A 16,741-nucleotide genomic window follows, 5' to 3' on the forward strand; every position below is an offset into this window, starting at 1 on the left:
CACGGTCTATGCCTCATATTGATCAATCTAGATATCTAGGATAGAAGGACAATGTCACATATTTTGTTGGTAGTCACAAGGTGATGTCGGATCTCGACATTCTTGTAACTTGGGTAGTAATGATGTGTTGCTAGATACCGCTCATTACTTATGCTCCTAGATGGGTTTAGGGCATTGCCAACGTTACAAGAACCTATAGGGTCACACACTAAGGACAATTAGATGGAGATTTGGTTCATATGATGAACCAAGAGGATTAGATTCATTTGATGAATCATATTGGATTAAGAGTAATCCAAATTGGGCTAATTGAGTTGGACTTAAGTTGATTCATGTATTCAATGAGTCTAATTTAGATTATGACTCATTAAATCAACTTAATTTAATGAATTAGATTCATTATATTAAGTTGGCTTGAATCATATGGTTGGATTAGATCAACCATGAGAGAGATTTGATCAAGTTTGACTTGATTTGAGAGGAAGAGAAAAAGTCATGTTTGACTTGACTTTTTGCCACATCACTAGTGAGTTGGCAAGATGTGGACCAATAGGATTGCTCCACATCATCAATGTGTGCCACCTCATGAGGTTACAACTCTTAATGGTCTCCACATTAATTGGAATTAATGTGGGAGTTACACTAGATGAGAGTGGCCGGCCACTTTGGTTTTTGAATGAGAATTCATTTTCATTCAAGTTGTGTATCTTCTTCCTTCTTCCTCTCAAGCTCTCCCTCTCTCTCTCCTCCTTCCTTTGCCGAACCACATAGGTGCTAGCACACCTTGGTTTTTGGTCACCTCCATCTAGTGTGTCTGTGTGGATACTTCTAGAGGACCGTGCGCTTGACGGTCTTGAGATCCGGCAACATTTGAACGAGTGGGATTCGCATGGGGCGCGCATCAAGGGTAATGATCTTAACTTTAGTGTAGATCTAAAGTTTTTACAAACTCGTACAAGAAAAGGTTTTTCGAAAAGTTTTGTTTACGAATCTTTGCACGAGATCCATGGTTTCAGGTGACTCGGGGTTTCCGCGACGCGAAAAAGCGGTTTTCGCGGCCCGACGAACCCAACAGTGGTATCAGAGCCACGTGCAAGGCTTGTACGAGTTTAATTTTTAGTTTTATGAACACATAGATCTAGGAGTAGATCTAAAAGGTTTTTCAAACTCGTACTCGTAATTTTTCGTTCGGCTTTCCTTGCACGGATCCGTTGGCCTTGGGTGATTCGGGGTTTCCGCGACGCGAAAAGCGGTTTTCGCGGCCCGAAAAACCCAACAGTGGTATCAGAGCCACGTGCAAGGCTTGTACGAGTTTAATTTTTAGTTTTATGAAAACTAAAGTTTCTGTAATTTTCTGTAAAATTATGATTTTATAGTTTTTATGGATAATTTTTCCGTAGAATCGAAAGACAAGTGTCTCGGCACTTGTAGGCTTCGGCTACCGGAAAGAATTTTCCAAAACGGCTTCGTTTTGCCCCAAATCCGTTTGGGACAGCGGGCTTGGGTGCCATTAGATCGCAAAGGAGCAACTCACGATGGTTAGATCGTGGGTAGGGGTACTGCCCCTAACCCCGCAAGGGGATTTGCTCCGCGATTGCACCCGAAATCGCTAAAAACGAACCCGCTGGGAAGATTTTTTCGAAACGGCAATGTCTCGGCCCAAATCGTTTTGGGACAGCGGGTTTAGGCGCTGTTGGATCGCAAAGGAACCCTCGCGATGGTTAGATCGCGGGTAGGGGCGCTGCCCCTGGCCCCGTTAGGGGATCCGTTCCGCGATTGCGCCCGAAACCGCTAAACGGGTCCGCCGGAAAATTTTACTCATAAAAATTGTAAAAATTAATTTTAAAATTACAGAAAATTATGAAAATATATAATTTTGAATTATATATTAATTTTGTGATAGTCATGGCCCAAAAACCTAATAAGATTGGATTGTGTTGTAATTCATAATACGGCCTGCGTGCCGTTATGTGTTTGCGAGTGTTGTATTATATTCGCGACCCGCGCGTCGTGCCTTCTCTTATATTCTTGTTGTAAATTAGATTTAGACTTGAATGTAACTCGAGTTTCAAATTGTAATGTACAAATTGGAGCGGTGGAGGGTCCACACGAGACGGAGTTCCGAGGCGGGCACGAGCAACACAAGGTGGTCAAAGGGAGGAGCTTGGAGAAGCTGTTGACCCTAGGTTGACCATTCGATCTTCTCATTGGCTTGAGAAGATCGTAGTAGGGCCATGACTAAATCACAAATAGATTAATTAGTTAATTGCTTATGTATATGATGCATGTTTAATAAGTAACTAATTAATTAGTGCCTTACGATTAGATTAGATCTAAGTCGTGCACATGATGCACCCTTGCGATTAGATTAGATCTAAGTCGTGCACAAGATGCCTAACCGTGCCGTGATACCTATCACTACCTCGATCACATGTATTGTTGAATCTGCCAAAGCAGAGCAATACATATTATCTTGGTAGGGTACGGAGGGACAATCTTGGTCCCGCCTATCAACGCATGGGTGAATACAAACTCAATTAGATTGAGTATTCCTAGTTACTCGGTTGGATTGAGTCAACTATAGGCATTCTTCCAATAGTTGGAAAGGTAGGATAAAATCACGTTTATATTAACTCTCGGGCGTATTAGCCAAAGCTAACTCGAGTTTTAATATAAATATGGGTCTTGATCCTATAAACAAGAGTTGCATAGAGATGTAATTGGTAATCGTTACCTACCGATCATACTAAGCCTTGGGCGTATTAGCCAAAGCTAACTCAAGGGTTAGTATGATATGGATCTTGTCCCACAAGAATTATAGAATTCAGTGGGAGCATCATTTAATTAAAGGCCTAATTAAATGATTTTTAAAGAATATGATATTTATTTCTGCAAATTTTCTGTTGTAGATAACCATGACGTCGAACACGAATTCCTTCTCCCTGCGTTCTGTCCTTAAGAAGGACAAGCTCAACGGAGCAAATTTCCTGGACTGGTACAGGAACCTGAGAATAGTTCTCACTCAGGAACGTAAACTGTACGTTCTGGAGCAGCCCATTCCGGAGGCTCCTCCTGCCACTGCCACGCGAGCTGACCCCTTACAAGAAGCATCAAGATGACGCATTAGATGTGTCATGTCTAATGCTCGCAACCATGAACTCTAAGCTTCAGAAGCAACATGAGTTGATGGGTGCTTACGATATGGTTGAGCATCTTTGTCACCTATATCAAGGACAAGCAAGGCACTGGAAGAGAAACTCCAAAGAATACCTGGAAGATCTTAAGAAGAAGAGAAATAAGATTTCTACTTCAGGTATACATGTTATAGAAGTCAACCTCTCTATTTTTTCGTCGTGGGTATTAGATACCGGATGTGCTTCGCACATTTGTACTAATGTACAAGCGCTGAGGAATAGCAGGGCATTGATGAAGGGTGAGATAGACCTACGAGTAGGCAATGGAGCACGGGTTGCTGCTGTTGCTGTAGGAACTTATCAGCTATCTCTGCCCTCTGGGCTTGTACTAGATTTAGATGATTGTTGTTATGTGCTTGCTCTTACTAAGAACATAGTTTCAGTTTCTTGTTTAGACAAGAAAGGATACTCTTTTATAATAAAAGACAAATGTTGTTCTGTTTATTTGAAAGATATGTTCTATTGTAGTGCACAACTAATAAACGGACTCTATATTCTAGACCTTGAGAACCCTATCTATAACGTTAGTACCAAGAGGTTCAAATCGAACGATATGAACCACACCTATCTCTGGCACTGTCGCTTAGGTCATATAAATGACAAGCGCTTATCCCAGCTCCATAAGGATGGTTTGCTGGACTCATTTGATTTTGAATCATATGAGATATGCGAGTCATGCCTACGAGGCAAGATGACCAAGACTCCTTTTAGTGGGCACAGCGAAAGAGCGACTGATTTGTTAGGACTCATACATAGTGATGTATGTGGCCCTTTCAATGTTGCTGCTAGAGGCGGTTATAGATACTTCATCACATTTACTTATGACTTCAGTAGATATGGTTGTGTACTTGATGACACATAAGTCTGAATCCTTTGAAAAGTTCAAAGAATTCAAGAATGAAGTACAGAACCAGCTTGGCAAGAGTATTAAGATACTTCGATCAGATTGAGGTGGAGAATACCTTAGCCATGAGTTTCGTGACTACCTAGCTGAGTGTGGGATTTTATCTCAACTCACTCCTCCTGGAACATCACAGTGGAATGGTGTATCCGAAAGGAGGAATCGTACCTTATTAGATATGGTACGATCTATGATGAGTCACACAGATCTTCCGACATATCTATGGGGATATGCTCTAGACACGGCAGCTTTCATACTCAACCGAGTTCCTTCAAAGGCCGTGATAAAGACACCATATAGGATATGGACTGGGAGAGATGCCCAAGTGTCTTTCATGAGAATTTGGGGTTGTGAGGCTTACGTTCGAAGTCAAGTCTCAGACAAATTAGGACCCAAATCCAACAAGTACTATTTCATCGGATATCCCAAGGAAACTAAGGGATATTACTTCTACATTCCCAGTCAGCATAAGGTAGTTGTGGCAAAGACTAGGGTCTTTCTAGAAAGGGACTTTGTTTCTAGAAAGACTAGTGGGAGTGCGTTCGATCTTGAAGAAGTTCAAGATGCGAACAATAGCACTGAAGCCTCGATGGAAGTTGAACTAGAACCACAAAGTGTTGTGGATGATGTTGTTCCACAAGGAGTTGAGGAACAACAACCAGTTCAAGTAGACATACCTCTTCGCAGATCTGATAGGGTACGTCGTCAGCCTGAGAGATACTCATTTCTCTTGTCTGACCATGATGACATTGTGCTCATAGAGGATGAGCCTACCACCTATCAGGAAGCTGTGATGAGACCAGATTCCGAGAAATGGCTAGAAGCCATGAGATCCGAAATGGATTCCATGTACACCAACCAAGTATGGACTTTGGTTGATCCACCTGAAGGGGTAAAACTCATTGGGTGTAAGTGGATCTTTAAGAGAAAGACTGACATGGATGGACCTATCTATAAGGGTCGCTTGGTAGCTAAAGGTTTCAAGCAGATTCATGGTATTGACTATGATGAAACCTTTTCTCCAGTAGCGATGTTTAAGTCCATTCGGATCATGTTTGCTATTGCAGCATACCACGATTATGATATCTGGCAGATTGATGTCAAAACTGTGTTTCTGAATGGAAACTTACTCGAGGATGTGTACATGACACAACCTGAGGATTTTATAGATCCACAGTATACTGGCAAAGTATGCAAGCTACATAGGTCCATTTATGGACTAAAGCAAGCTTCTCGGAGCTGGAATCTTCGATTCGATGATGCAATCAAACAGTTTGGTTTCATCAAGAACGAAGATGAGCCTTGTGTCTACAAGAAGGTTGTAGGGGACATAGTTGTCTTCCTCATATTGTATGTGGATGACATACTACTCATTGGGAAGGACATCTCTATGCTTCAGTCTCTCAAGACTTGGCTAAGGAGTTGCTTCTCAATGAAGGACTTAGGTGAGGCATCCCGCATTCTAGGGATACAGATCTATAGAGATAGATCTAAGAGATTGCTTGGCCTAAGTCAGAGTACATACATTGACAAGGTACTCCTTCGGTTTGCCATGCAGAACTCCAAAAAGGGATTTCTGCCGATGTCACATGGCGTGAGTCTTTCGAAGACTCAAGGTCCCTCTTCTAGAGAGGAGAGAGACCGCATGGATCAGATCCCTTATGCCTCAGCCATAGGATCGATCATGTACGCCATGCTATGTACTCGACCTGATGTCTCGTATGCTTTGAGCATGACGAGCAGATACCAGTCAGATCCAGGTGAAAGTCACTGGATAGCGGTCAAGAATATTCTTAAGTACTTAAGAAGGACTAAAGAATATTTCTTGATATATGGAGGCGATGATGAGCTAACTGTAAAGGGTTACAGTGATGCCAGCTTCCAGATCGATCAGGATGATTACCGATCGTAGTCAGGGTTCGTGTTTTGCTTAAATGGTGATGCTGTGAGCTGGAAGAGTTCGAAGCAGGACACAGTAGCTGATTCTACAACAGAGGCCGAGTATATTGCTGCATCAGAGGCAGCAAAGGAGGCAGTTTGGATCCGCAAGTTCATCACTGAACTTGGGGTGGTTCCTAGCATCACTGACCCAGTTGAGCTCTATTGTGACAACAATGGAGCTATAGCACAGGCGAAGGAACCTCGCTCACACCAGCGGACCAAGCACATACTACGGCGCTTCCATCTCATTCGAGAGATTATCGATAGAGGAGATGTGAAGATTTGCAGAGTACCTACAGAGGCTAACATCGCAGATCCCTTGACCAAGGCTTTGGCACAGAGGAAGCATGATGGTCACACTAGGTCATTAGGCCTTAGAGCCTATACTGATTGGCACTAGTGCTAGTGGGAGATTGTTAGTTAGAGCCCTAGAGCGAATCATTTGATGATTGTATGGACTCATGTATATCATATTCTTGTATATTAATAAAGGCATTTGTTTGGTTATTATACTTATTTGTATTAGTGCCAAATAAACTAAGTATAATAGCGTCCTTGAGTAGAAGGTTCATACCTATATCAATCGATTAGTTGAATCGATAGTGAGATCATATAGGGAACACTACTCTAAATCATTCCTAGTCGAGTATTAACATTCAGGGACAATGTTAATGCAATAAGACTAGCATGTAGGTCAGCTCGATGACTTGATCTCACAAGTCATGGATATAGAGACATCAAGCTGACACATGGGTATACATTGGAGAATGTATACTGAATGACCCGCCATGAGAAAGTATCATGGATCGTTATATGAGTGTCATATACTTTCTCATGTGGCTATTAGTATGACTATTAGTCCTTAGACCTGAAGTCACCATGGATCCCTACATAAGGAGTTATGTACTTTGATTTCGTCAAACGTCACCCGTAGCTGGGGATTACTGGGTATATAACGAATTATGCAGAGGGATGTGAGTGATGTAGATGGGATCTATCCCTCCCATATGACGGGAGCGACATCGCTATTTTTGATAGAGTGAGACCACTAAGTGCATGGCCATGCCCGAATGAGTCAACATTAGATGTTGAGCTCATTTGATTAAGTGAGTCTACTTGGAGTTCAAGATTTAGATTTATCAGAGGATGACACGGTCTATGCCTCATATTGATCAATCTAGATGTCTAGGATAGAAGGACAATGTCACATATTTTGTGAGGAGTCACAATTGGTAGTCACAAGGTGATGTCGGATCTCGACATTCTTGTAACTTGGGTAGTAATGATGTGTTGCTAGATACCGGTCATTACTTATGCTCCTAAATGGGTTTAGGGCATTGCCAACGTTACAAGAACCTATAGGGTCACACACTAAGGACAATTAGATGGGGATTTGGTTCATATGATGAACCAAGAGGATTAGATTCATTTGATGAATCATAATGGATTAAGAGTAATCCAAATTGGGCTAATTGAGTTGGACTCAAGTGGATTCATGTATTCAATGAGTCTAATTTAGATTATGACTCATTAAATCAACTTAATTTAATGAATTAGATTCATTATATTAAGTTGGCTTGAATCATATGGTTGGATTAGATCAACCATGAGAGAGATTTGATCAAGTTTGACTTGATTTGAGAGGAAGAGAAAAAAGTCAAGTTTGACTTGACTTTTTGCCACATCACTAGTGAGTTGGCAAAATGTGGACCAATAGGATTGCTCCACATCATCAATGTGTGCCACCTCATGAGGTTACAACTCTTAATGGTCTCCACATTAATTGGCATTAATGTGGGAGTTACACTAGATGAGAGTGGCCGGCCACTTTGGTTTTTGAATGTTCAAGTTGTGTATCTTCTTCCTTCTTCCTCTCAAGCTCTCCCTCTCTCTCTCCTCCTTCCTTGGCCGAACCACATAGGTGCTAGCACACCTTGGTTTTTGGTCACCTCCATCTAGTGTGTCCGTGTGGATACTTCTAGAGGACCGTGCGCTTGACGGTCTTGAGATCCGGCAACATGTGGAAGAGTGGGATTCGCGTGGGGCGCGCATCAAGGGTAATGATCTTAACTTTAGTGTAGATCTAAAGTTTTTACAAACTCGTACAAGAAAAGGTTTTTCGAAAAGTTTTGTTTACGAATCTTTGCACGAGATCCATGGCTTCGGGTGACTCGGGGTTTCCGCGACGCGAAAAAGCGGTTTTCGCGGCCCGACGAACCCAACATAGGATAGAAGGACACTTGTCATATATTGTGAGGAGTCACAATTAGTAGTCACAAGGTGATGTTGGATCTCGACATTTCTTGTAACTTGGGTAGCAATGATGTATTGCTAGATGCCGCTCATTGCTTATGTTTCTAAAGGAGTTTAGAAACATTGCCAACGTTACAAGAACCTATTGGGTCACACACAAAGAACAAGTAGATGGAGATTAGGTTCATATGATGAACCAATTGGATTAGGTTCATATGATGCACCAAAGATTGGATTCAAATTAGACTTATTGAGTTAGACTCAATTAGTTTCAATTGTTGAATGAGTCTAATTTAAATTTGATTCATTGAGTCAATTTATATTAATGAATTGAGATTCATTAAATTGAAATTGACTTGAATCAAAGGTTGGATTTAACTCAACAAGGAAGACAATTGGTCAAGTTTGACTTGACCAAGTAGAAGTTGAAACATCAAGTTTGACTTGATGTGTTGCCACATCATAAGGATGACTCATCCTTGCCACATCACATGCCACCTCATGGAGGTTACAACACTTCCCATTCCATTTAATGTGGCCGGCCACATTAAATGAGGGAGTTATGTGTGTGGCCGGCCACACTAAAAAAAGGTGTTTTTGGTTTTGTGGCAATTGATGTGTGGTAATTGTCTCATCTTCTTCCTAGCTTTCTTCCTCCTCCTTGCTGTTGTTGCCGTGAACTTCCAAGAGAGGAGAAGGTGGTTGAGTGAATTCCAAGAGCAAAGGAAGAGTGAAGGTCACAAAGGAGGGATACTACTACTTGAGTGTATGAGTTTCTTTTGTACTCTCTCTTTTTCTTCCTTTCCAATCCCATCCGAGAGCTCTAGAAAGTGCTAGCACACTTGGGGCTCTCTTCTCCATCATTTGAGTGTGAGAGACACTCCTTGTTCGTGTGGATATCATTAGAGGAGTGTCTACGTTGACACTCTCGAGATCCGGCAACTCCTTGGACGAGCGGGAACGCGAAAGGGCTCGCATCAAAGGTATAAAGTATTTTCTTTTGTAGATCTACTGTAGATCGTTGTTTATAACTCGTACTTGTGTTTTCGAAATTTTTCCTTGCACGGATCCTACGGCTTTGGGTGATTCGGGGTTTCTGCGACGCGAAAAGCGGTTTTCGCGGCCCGAAAAACCCAACAAGAAGACTATGGTGGTGAGGGATAATGGGAGTATCTCTAGTGAAGAAATTTCTTCTCATTCCTCTTCCTCAAGCGATGAGGAAAATGATGGAGCAGCCTATGCGCAAGATGGAGATCTCTTGGTGGTTAGGAGATTATTGGGAAGCCAAGCCAAGGAGCATGAGGAGGACCAAAGAGAAAATATTTTTCATACCCGCTGCCTTATTCAAGGAAAGACATGTTCTATGATCATTGATGGTGGAAGTTGCACCAATGTGGCAAGCACTAGGTTGGTCACCAAACTCAACCTCAAGACTACACCACATGCAAGACCATATAAACTCCAATGGCTAAGTAATAGTGGTGAATTGGTAGTGAACCAGCAAGTGTTGATTAATTTCTCCATTGGCAAATATGAAGATCAAGTTCTATGTGATATTGTGCCTATGGAGGCAAGCCACATTCTTCTTGGAAGACCTTGGCAGTTTGATAGGCGAGCTCACCATGATGGATTCTCCAACAAGTTCGCTTTTGTCCACAATTCTCGCAAAGTTATACTTGTACCATTATCACCTAGGGAGGTTTGTGAGGATCAAATAAAAATGAGAGAGAAAGGAGAAAAAGAAGAGCGAGAGCATAAGAAAAAGAAAGAGTGTGTGCAAAAGAAAATACTTGATTTTGAGGACAAAATTCAAAAGAAAAGAAAGAATGAGGAAAAGAAAGAGAGAAAAAAGAAAATTTGTTTACAAGAGTAAGTGAGGTGAAGAAAGCTTATTTGACAAGGCAACCAATATTTCTTCTTTTGTGCAAGGAAACTTGCTTGGAATCTAATACTAACTCTTTGCCTAGTGAAGTTGTTGTTATTTTGCAGGATTTTGAAGATGTGTTCCCCAAGGAAGTACCTCACGGATTGCCACCAATGAGGGGAATTGAACACCAAATAGACCTTATTCCTGGCGCTTCTCTGCCCAATAGGCCAGCTTATAGGAGCAACCCTCAAGAAACAAAGGAGATACAAAATCAAGTGGAGGAGTTATTGCAAAAAGGATGGGTTAGAGAAAGTTTAAGTCCTTGTGCTGTACCCGTAATTTTGGTGCCTAAAAAGGATGGAACATGGAGGATGTGCACTGACTGTAGAGCCATCAACAACATCACAATTCGGTATAGACATCCTATCCCTAGACTTGATGATTTGCTTGATGAATTGCATGGTGCTTGCTTCTTTTCTAAAATTGATTTGAAAAGTGGGTACCATCAAATTAGGATAAGGGAAGGGGATGAATGGAAAACAGCTTTCAAAACCAAATATGGATTGTATGAATGGTTGGTAATGCCTTTTGGGTTAACTAATGCACCAAGTACTTTTATGAGACTTATGAACCATGTCTTACGAGAATTTCTTGGAAAATTTGTGGTAGTATACTTTGATGATATTTTGGTATATTCCAAGAGTTTTGTTGAGCATCTTGCACATCTCCAATCTGTCTTGCATGTCCTTAAAAAGGAAAAACTATATGCTAACTTGGAAAAGTGTTCTTTTTGCACTACTCATGTGGTTTTTCTTGGTTTTGTCATAAGTTCTAAAGGAGTGCAGGTTGATGAAGGGAAAGTTAAGGCCATTAGAGATTGGCCAACTCCTAAAACTGTGAGTGAGGTTAGGAGCTTCCATGGGTTGGCAAGTTTCTATAGGAGGTTTGTGAAGGACTTCAGCACAGTGGCAGCACCTCTAAATGAAATTGTTAAGAAAAACATGGGTTTTAGATGGGGAGAGAATCAAGAAAAGGCATTTCAAACACTTAAGGATAAACTCACACATGCACTCATTCTTGCTTTACCTGATTTTTCCAAATCTTTTGAAATTGAATGTGATGCATCTCATGTGGGTATTGAGGCTGTTTTACTTCAAGATGGTCATCCCATTGCATATTTTAGTGAGAAACTAAGTGGCGCCACTCCCAACTATTCCACTTATGATATAGAATTGTATGCACTTGTTAGAGCATTACAAACATGGCAGCATTATCTTTTGTCTAAAGAATTTGTCATTCATAGTGATCATGAATCTTTGAAGTATTTGAAAGGGCAAGGGAAGCTCAACAAAAGGCATGCCAAATGGGTCGAATTTCTTGAACAATTTCCTTATGTGATTAAGCATAAGCAAGGAAAGGTAAACGTTGTAGCAGATGCACTTTCAAGAAGGTATAACTTGTTAGCTACACTTGAAACTAAATTGCTTGGCTTTGAACATATTAAGAAATTGTATATACATGATAATGAGTTTTCCCAATTATATGTTGCGTGTGAAAAGAAATCACAAAATGGGTTTGCTAGGCATGACAACTACTTGTTTAAGAATAATAGACTTTGTGTGCCTAGAGGATCCATGCGTAAATTGCTAGTTAGGGAAGCACATGAGGGGGGTTTAATGGGACACTTTGGGGTTCAAAAGACCTTAGAAATGCTTCTTGAACATTTTTATTGGCCACACATGAAACACGATGTGCAGAAATTTTTTGCACAGTGTATTGTGTGTAGAAAAGCAAAATCTAAGACATTACCTCATGGACTTTACACGCCTTTGCCTATTCCTAATTTTCCTTGGACTGACTTGTCTATGGATTTTATTTTAGGGCTACCACGTACTCAAAAAGGTAAGGACTCCATTTTTGTGGTAGTTGATAGATTCTCCAAGATGGCACACTTCATACCTTGCCACAAAGTGGATGATGCAACTCATGTGGCAGATTTGTTTTTCAAAGAGGTGGTAAGACTTCATGGCATGCCTAGGAGCATTGTTTCAGATCATGACACCAAATTTTTAAGCCATTTTTGGAGGACCTTATGGAACAAACTGGGAACAAAGCTTCTTTTCTCCACCACATGCCACCCACAAACTGACGACCAGACTGAGGTGGTAAATAGGACACTTTCTACTCTTCTTAGAGCAATTATTAAGAAGAACATTAAGTCTTGGGAAGAATGTTTACCTCATGTTGAATTTGCTTATAATAGGGCAGTCCATTCTACTAGTCAATTTTCTTCTTTTGAGATTGTTTATGGGTTCAATCCACTAACACCTCTTGATTTGCTTCCTTTACCTAACACTTCTTTAGTTCACAAGGATGGCAAAACAAAGGCAGAATATGTGAAGAAGCTTCATGAGCAAGTTAAAGCTCAAATTGAGAAGAAAATGGAGCAATATGCAAATCGAGACAATAAAGGCAGAAAAAGAGTGGTCCTTGAACCCGGTGATTGGGTGTGGGTTCATATGAGGAAGGAACGGTTTCCTACCCAAAGGAAATCAAAGCTTCAACCAAGAGGAGATGGACCATTCCAAGTGTTGGAAAGAATTAATGACAATGCTTACAAAATTGATTTGCCCGGTGAGTATGGTGTTAGTGCAACATTTAATGTGGCTGATTTAAGTCCTTTTGATGTAGGAGATGAAGACCTAAATTCGAGGACGAATTCACCTAAAGAAGGAGGGAATGATGTGAGCCAAGAAGAGGCATTGAAGGGAATTGGGGGACCCATGACAAGGTCCAAGACTAAGAGAATGAAGCAAACTTTGGAAGGCTTAATAATAAGGCTCAAGGAAAAGGAGGATCAATGCACAATGGAGGCAACAACTAAGTGGATCACATTCCTTCAATTTGAAAGTGAAATTGGACCAACATGAGGACCATTTTCGTGTGCATGCATGGAGGGGTTTTTCTAAAGTGACTTTTGATGTCCTTTGTGGGTTTTTAATGCATTTTTGAAAGTTCCTAAGCTAGTATAACAAATACCATGCATGCATGGTTGCATTAAGCTAGTATTAGGGATTAGTGGTTGCATTAGTGGATAATAAAACCCATGCATGCAAGCATGATATTTATTGCATAATTAGTGCATAGGGGATCTTAAGGGATGTTAGGTTAATTCGATCCTACCTGTACAGGCACTGCCCCAACCTCTCACAATGAGATGATGGGACCCACTACTTAAGTGTGGGCCCCACCACCTCATTGTGAGAGGTTGGGGCAGTGCCTGTACAGGTAGGGTGAAATTTACCGGGGTGTTAAATAGGAGAACTCTTGTATGACAAATCATGTAAGTTTGAATGAAAATTTGAGTTCCTCTTTTGTGAGAGCTTCCTTCTTGTTCTTAGGCAAAGAACTAATTTCGATCTTATCAAGGCAACTTGTGGCGATCAAAACTCCATGACTTATCACTCACCTTCTCATCTTGCTTGAATGTGGCGTCAATACCCTTCCCCAAGCTGAATTTCAAGGCGATCCAATTACAAGGTTTCCTTTATCAAGATGAGTCCCTCGCCACAGTCTTAGATAAAACTCGGTTGGTTCACCACAGCTCATCATCAAGGCTCAGTCCTGGTAGCACATCTAAGCGGTCGTCCCAAGCTGGCTATAGTTGAACCTGGGCGTGACGGAAAGCATTAAGTGATAAAAATGCCATAGAATCGTAATCTTCTGTCAGAAAATAACTGCTAGATGTAAGGAAATATTCCAGTGGTCTGCCACTCCCTGAGAGTGGAACCTTCCTTCTACCAATAGGAGGCCACCATACATCCTCTCTCACCCGACAAACCTTGACACCCAACATTCTCTAACAACTGTCGGGCTCAAAAGGTATGCAGCGTTATATAAAAAGAGAGGTCCTCTTTCTTGGCCAGGCACGAATACATACACACTCGTCTTTAATAGTTCTTTTTCCATCGTACACTGCTTTTCAGGAGAAAAAGACCTGACTTGAGTGTCGGAGGGTCTGCGCTAGGGACTTTTTCCCTGATTTTTGATTTCTAACACTCCGTATGTTTGTCTGAGTGTGTGCAGAGTCTAAGTACCACCAGTTCTCATACTATATACCTTGGGATCCACATGTGGGTTCGTTTTTTCGACTCGCATATATAGGGTTCGTCAAAATCACCTCTGCGTCAATATTAATGCTATCTCCGTTGGCCTCCGTCTGATTCAGATTTCAGACATGATCATTTTATTTCTTAGTGGATGAAAATAGGAGAAGAAAATGATTCGCGGATGAATTGCGAATTTATCTACGGATTATTTTTAAGCTATGTAACTAGGAATTCTATTTTAATTTCTGTGCAATTAATGCCTCTTTCGTCCACCACTCTCCAAAGTAAACAGGGTATAACCATCGAAAGTGTGAAAGGAAATCACACATGAAATTGGTTGCAAGAGATCATTGTCAGTGCCTAAATCAAAATCTGGCTCGTGCAAGTTTCGTCAATCCGAAGAATATCTCAATGCTGAAGAATAGTAGAATTAAAGATTATGCAGAACGCAGCCGAAGCAGCAGGCAGTTCCGCATTTCAAGGCTCCAAGATATGTGAGATTCAATGACCTCGACGTCCCATTTGGCAAATATCCTTTTCATCGTCTGATATGATTAATTCAGATATCATCAAAATACAGCAGGTACTACACATTTTACATATATAAACTCGTATACATCCTTCTTTCTCCTCCAACACAAACTTCATGCAACCAAAGAACGTGTGTTTGTGGTTGAGCATGCAGTATCTTTGAGAAAACGACAGGTACGCTCGCATTTATGTGCCACGGACAAGAAAGATAGCATTTGTGGAGAAGCAGCAGGATGATTAATTGCATCCCAGCATGCATTTAATTTCCTCTCCCTCATTGCATATCTATTTCTGAGTTCTGATTCTAATCTCTGAAAAGTCGTAAGATTTAGTCTTCTGCTTCGAGTAGTTTGACGTTTTTGTTGTCTTTTTGATTGTTTGTTAATCGGTTTGCTCTGATAGTTTTCATGGTGGTTTCTCAGATGGGGAAATCAGTGGAAGAGGAGTACTTGTGTGCGATCCGAACCAGTTCCTACACCAACTTGTGCCTCCAGGTCGAGGAGGCCTTGTCAGCGTCGGCGTCGGCGCCGTCTCCGTCTCCGGACTACACTGTCCTTCTGCAGCCGGACCAGGAGACGCTCGCTGGCATCATCCGCGATGCGCAGCCACGGCTGCCGCGCCTCGTCGTCGCTTTCTTCAACACCACCTCCCGCGCCTGCCGCTCCTGCGGCTCTCTGCTCGACTCCATCCACAGCGCGCGCGCGAACCAGGCGCAGCTGGGAGAGGCCCGCTTCGCTGCCGGGGCAGGCGGCAGATCCTTCGCCATCGCAGGGCTCCGGCGGTTCCGCCGGCAGCGGAACCCCTTCAGTGAGGAGGTGGAGCTGGACGACCCGGTGGCGCAGCAGCTGATGATGACGCATCGGCAGCTGGCGGTGAGTCGGGGGAGGCAGCGGCGGCGGAGGATGGCGGCGCGGTTTTGTGGCGGGAGGGAGGGGGCCGAGGAGGAGGGGAGGGAGGCGGCGCAGGTGGGGGCGGCTGCACGGGGTGCGTTCGCGTTGGAGAGGGACATGGACACGTTGGGGAGCATGGTGAGGAGGGTGCGGGAGGAGATCGATCACGCGCGACAAGTGATCAGGATGCTGATGGTGGCGGAGGCTGAGGAGGAGGAGGAGGATAAGGAGTGGCCGTCAGGGATGGAGCGGGTGCTGGTGATGGCGGAGGAGGTGGTGCGGGAGCTGGGAGCGAGGGAAAGAGGGTTGATGCAGCAGCTGAGGGAGCTGGAGGAGTACATCTTCTTGTGCTTCATCAACATAAACAGGACAAGGAGAATGGTGGTGCACCACATCCAACTTCGCCACACGTCTCAATGAGCACTATCCTACTGTCGGATGCCGCCAGCCATTCGAATCCCAGCCACACAATATCTATCGTACTGCCGAGATCAATTGAACCAGAAGCTCATGTTTGTTTGTGCCATTCTATTTTATTTTTTGAGCTAAGGGGTACAGCTAAGGGACTGTTTTTTTCTTTCTCATTATAAATTTTAAATATTTTATTTTTCTATTTTAGAGATTAATTATAAGTTAAAAGCAAGTGCGTATATAGAAGTACTCAAATTTCAACACATCTTCCATGTTAAAGCTAAGGACATTACCCACGACTTATACTACATTCAATGCGAATGCATGCGAAGCGTCCGTGAAGGAGCGTTCGTTTTTCTTGCCATCAAAATCTTAATCGACTGTAGCTAAAAGTTCTAAATCTGAATTAATTTTGAAGATTAGCTTCACACTTGAGCTGCCATCAAAATCTTAATCGACTGTAGCTAAAAGCTCTAAATCTGAATTAATTTTGAAGATTAGCTTCACACTTGAGCTTCTCTCATCGGATTAAGTTTGACCTTCGCTAGAGCGCACAGCCCAAATGCCATATCTCCTTTCCCTACGATATTTGTTCTCTGTTATTGCTCATTAGTCACCCCCACAATTGTCTTTGTTGTTTGATA

At 42.2% G+C, this 16,741-nt stretch overlaps 1 protein-coding gene across 1 annotated transcript; it reads left to right on the forward strand.

Annotated features, from left to right (window-relative positions):
* Positions 1–10,254: 10,254 nt before the first annotated feature.
* Positions 10,255–16,106, forward strand: LOC122031383 (the record flags this gene model as incomplete). Its single annotated transcript, XM_042590501.1, has 4 exons — positions 10,255–10,802; positions 10,965–11,052; positions 11,479–11,859; positions 15,219–16,106. Coding segments are annotated over 4 exons (1,905 nt in total), but the record flags the coding sequence as incomplete, so codon positions are not given.
* Between the last annotated feature and the right edge of the window lie 635 nt (positions 16,107–16,741).

This window comes from Zingiber officinale, chromosome 11A (assembly GCF_018446385.1).
Source record: "Zingiber officinale cultivar Zhangliang chromosome 11A, Zo_v1.1, whole genome shotgun sequence".
In the NCBI taxonomy this organism is placed as follows: Eukaryota; Viridiplantae; Streptophyta; class Magnoliopsida; order Zingiberales; family Zingiberaceae; genus Zingiber; species Zingiber officinale.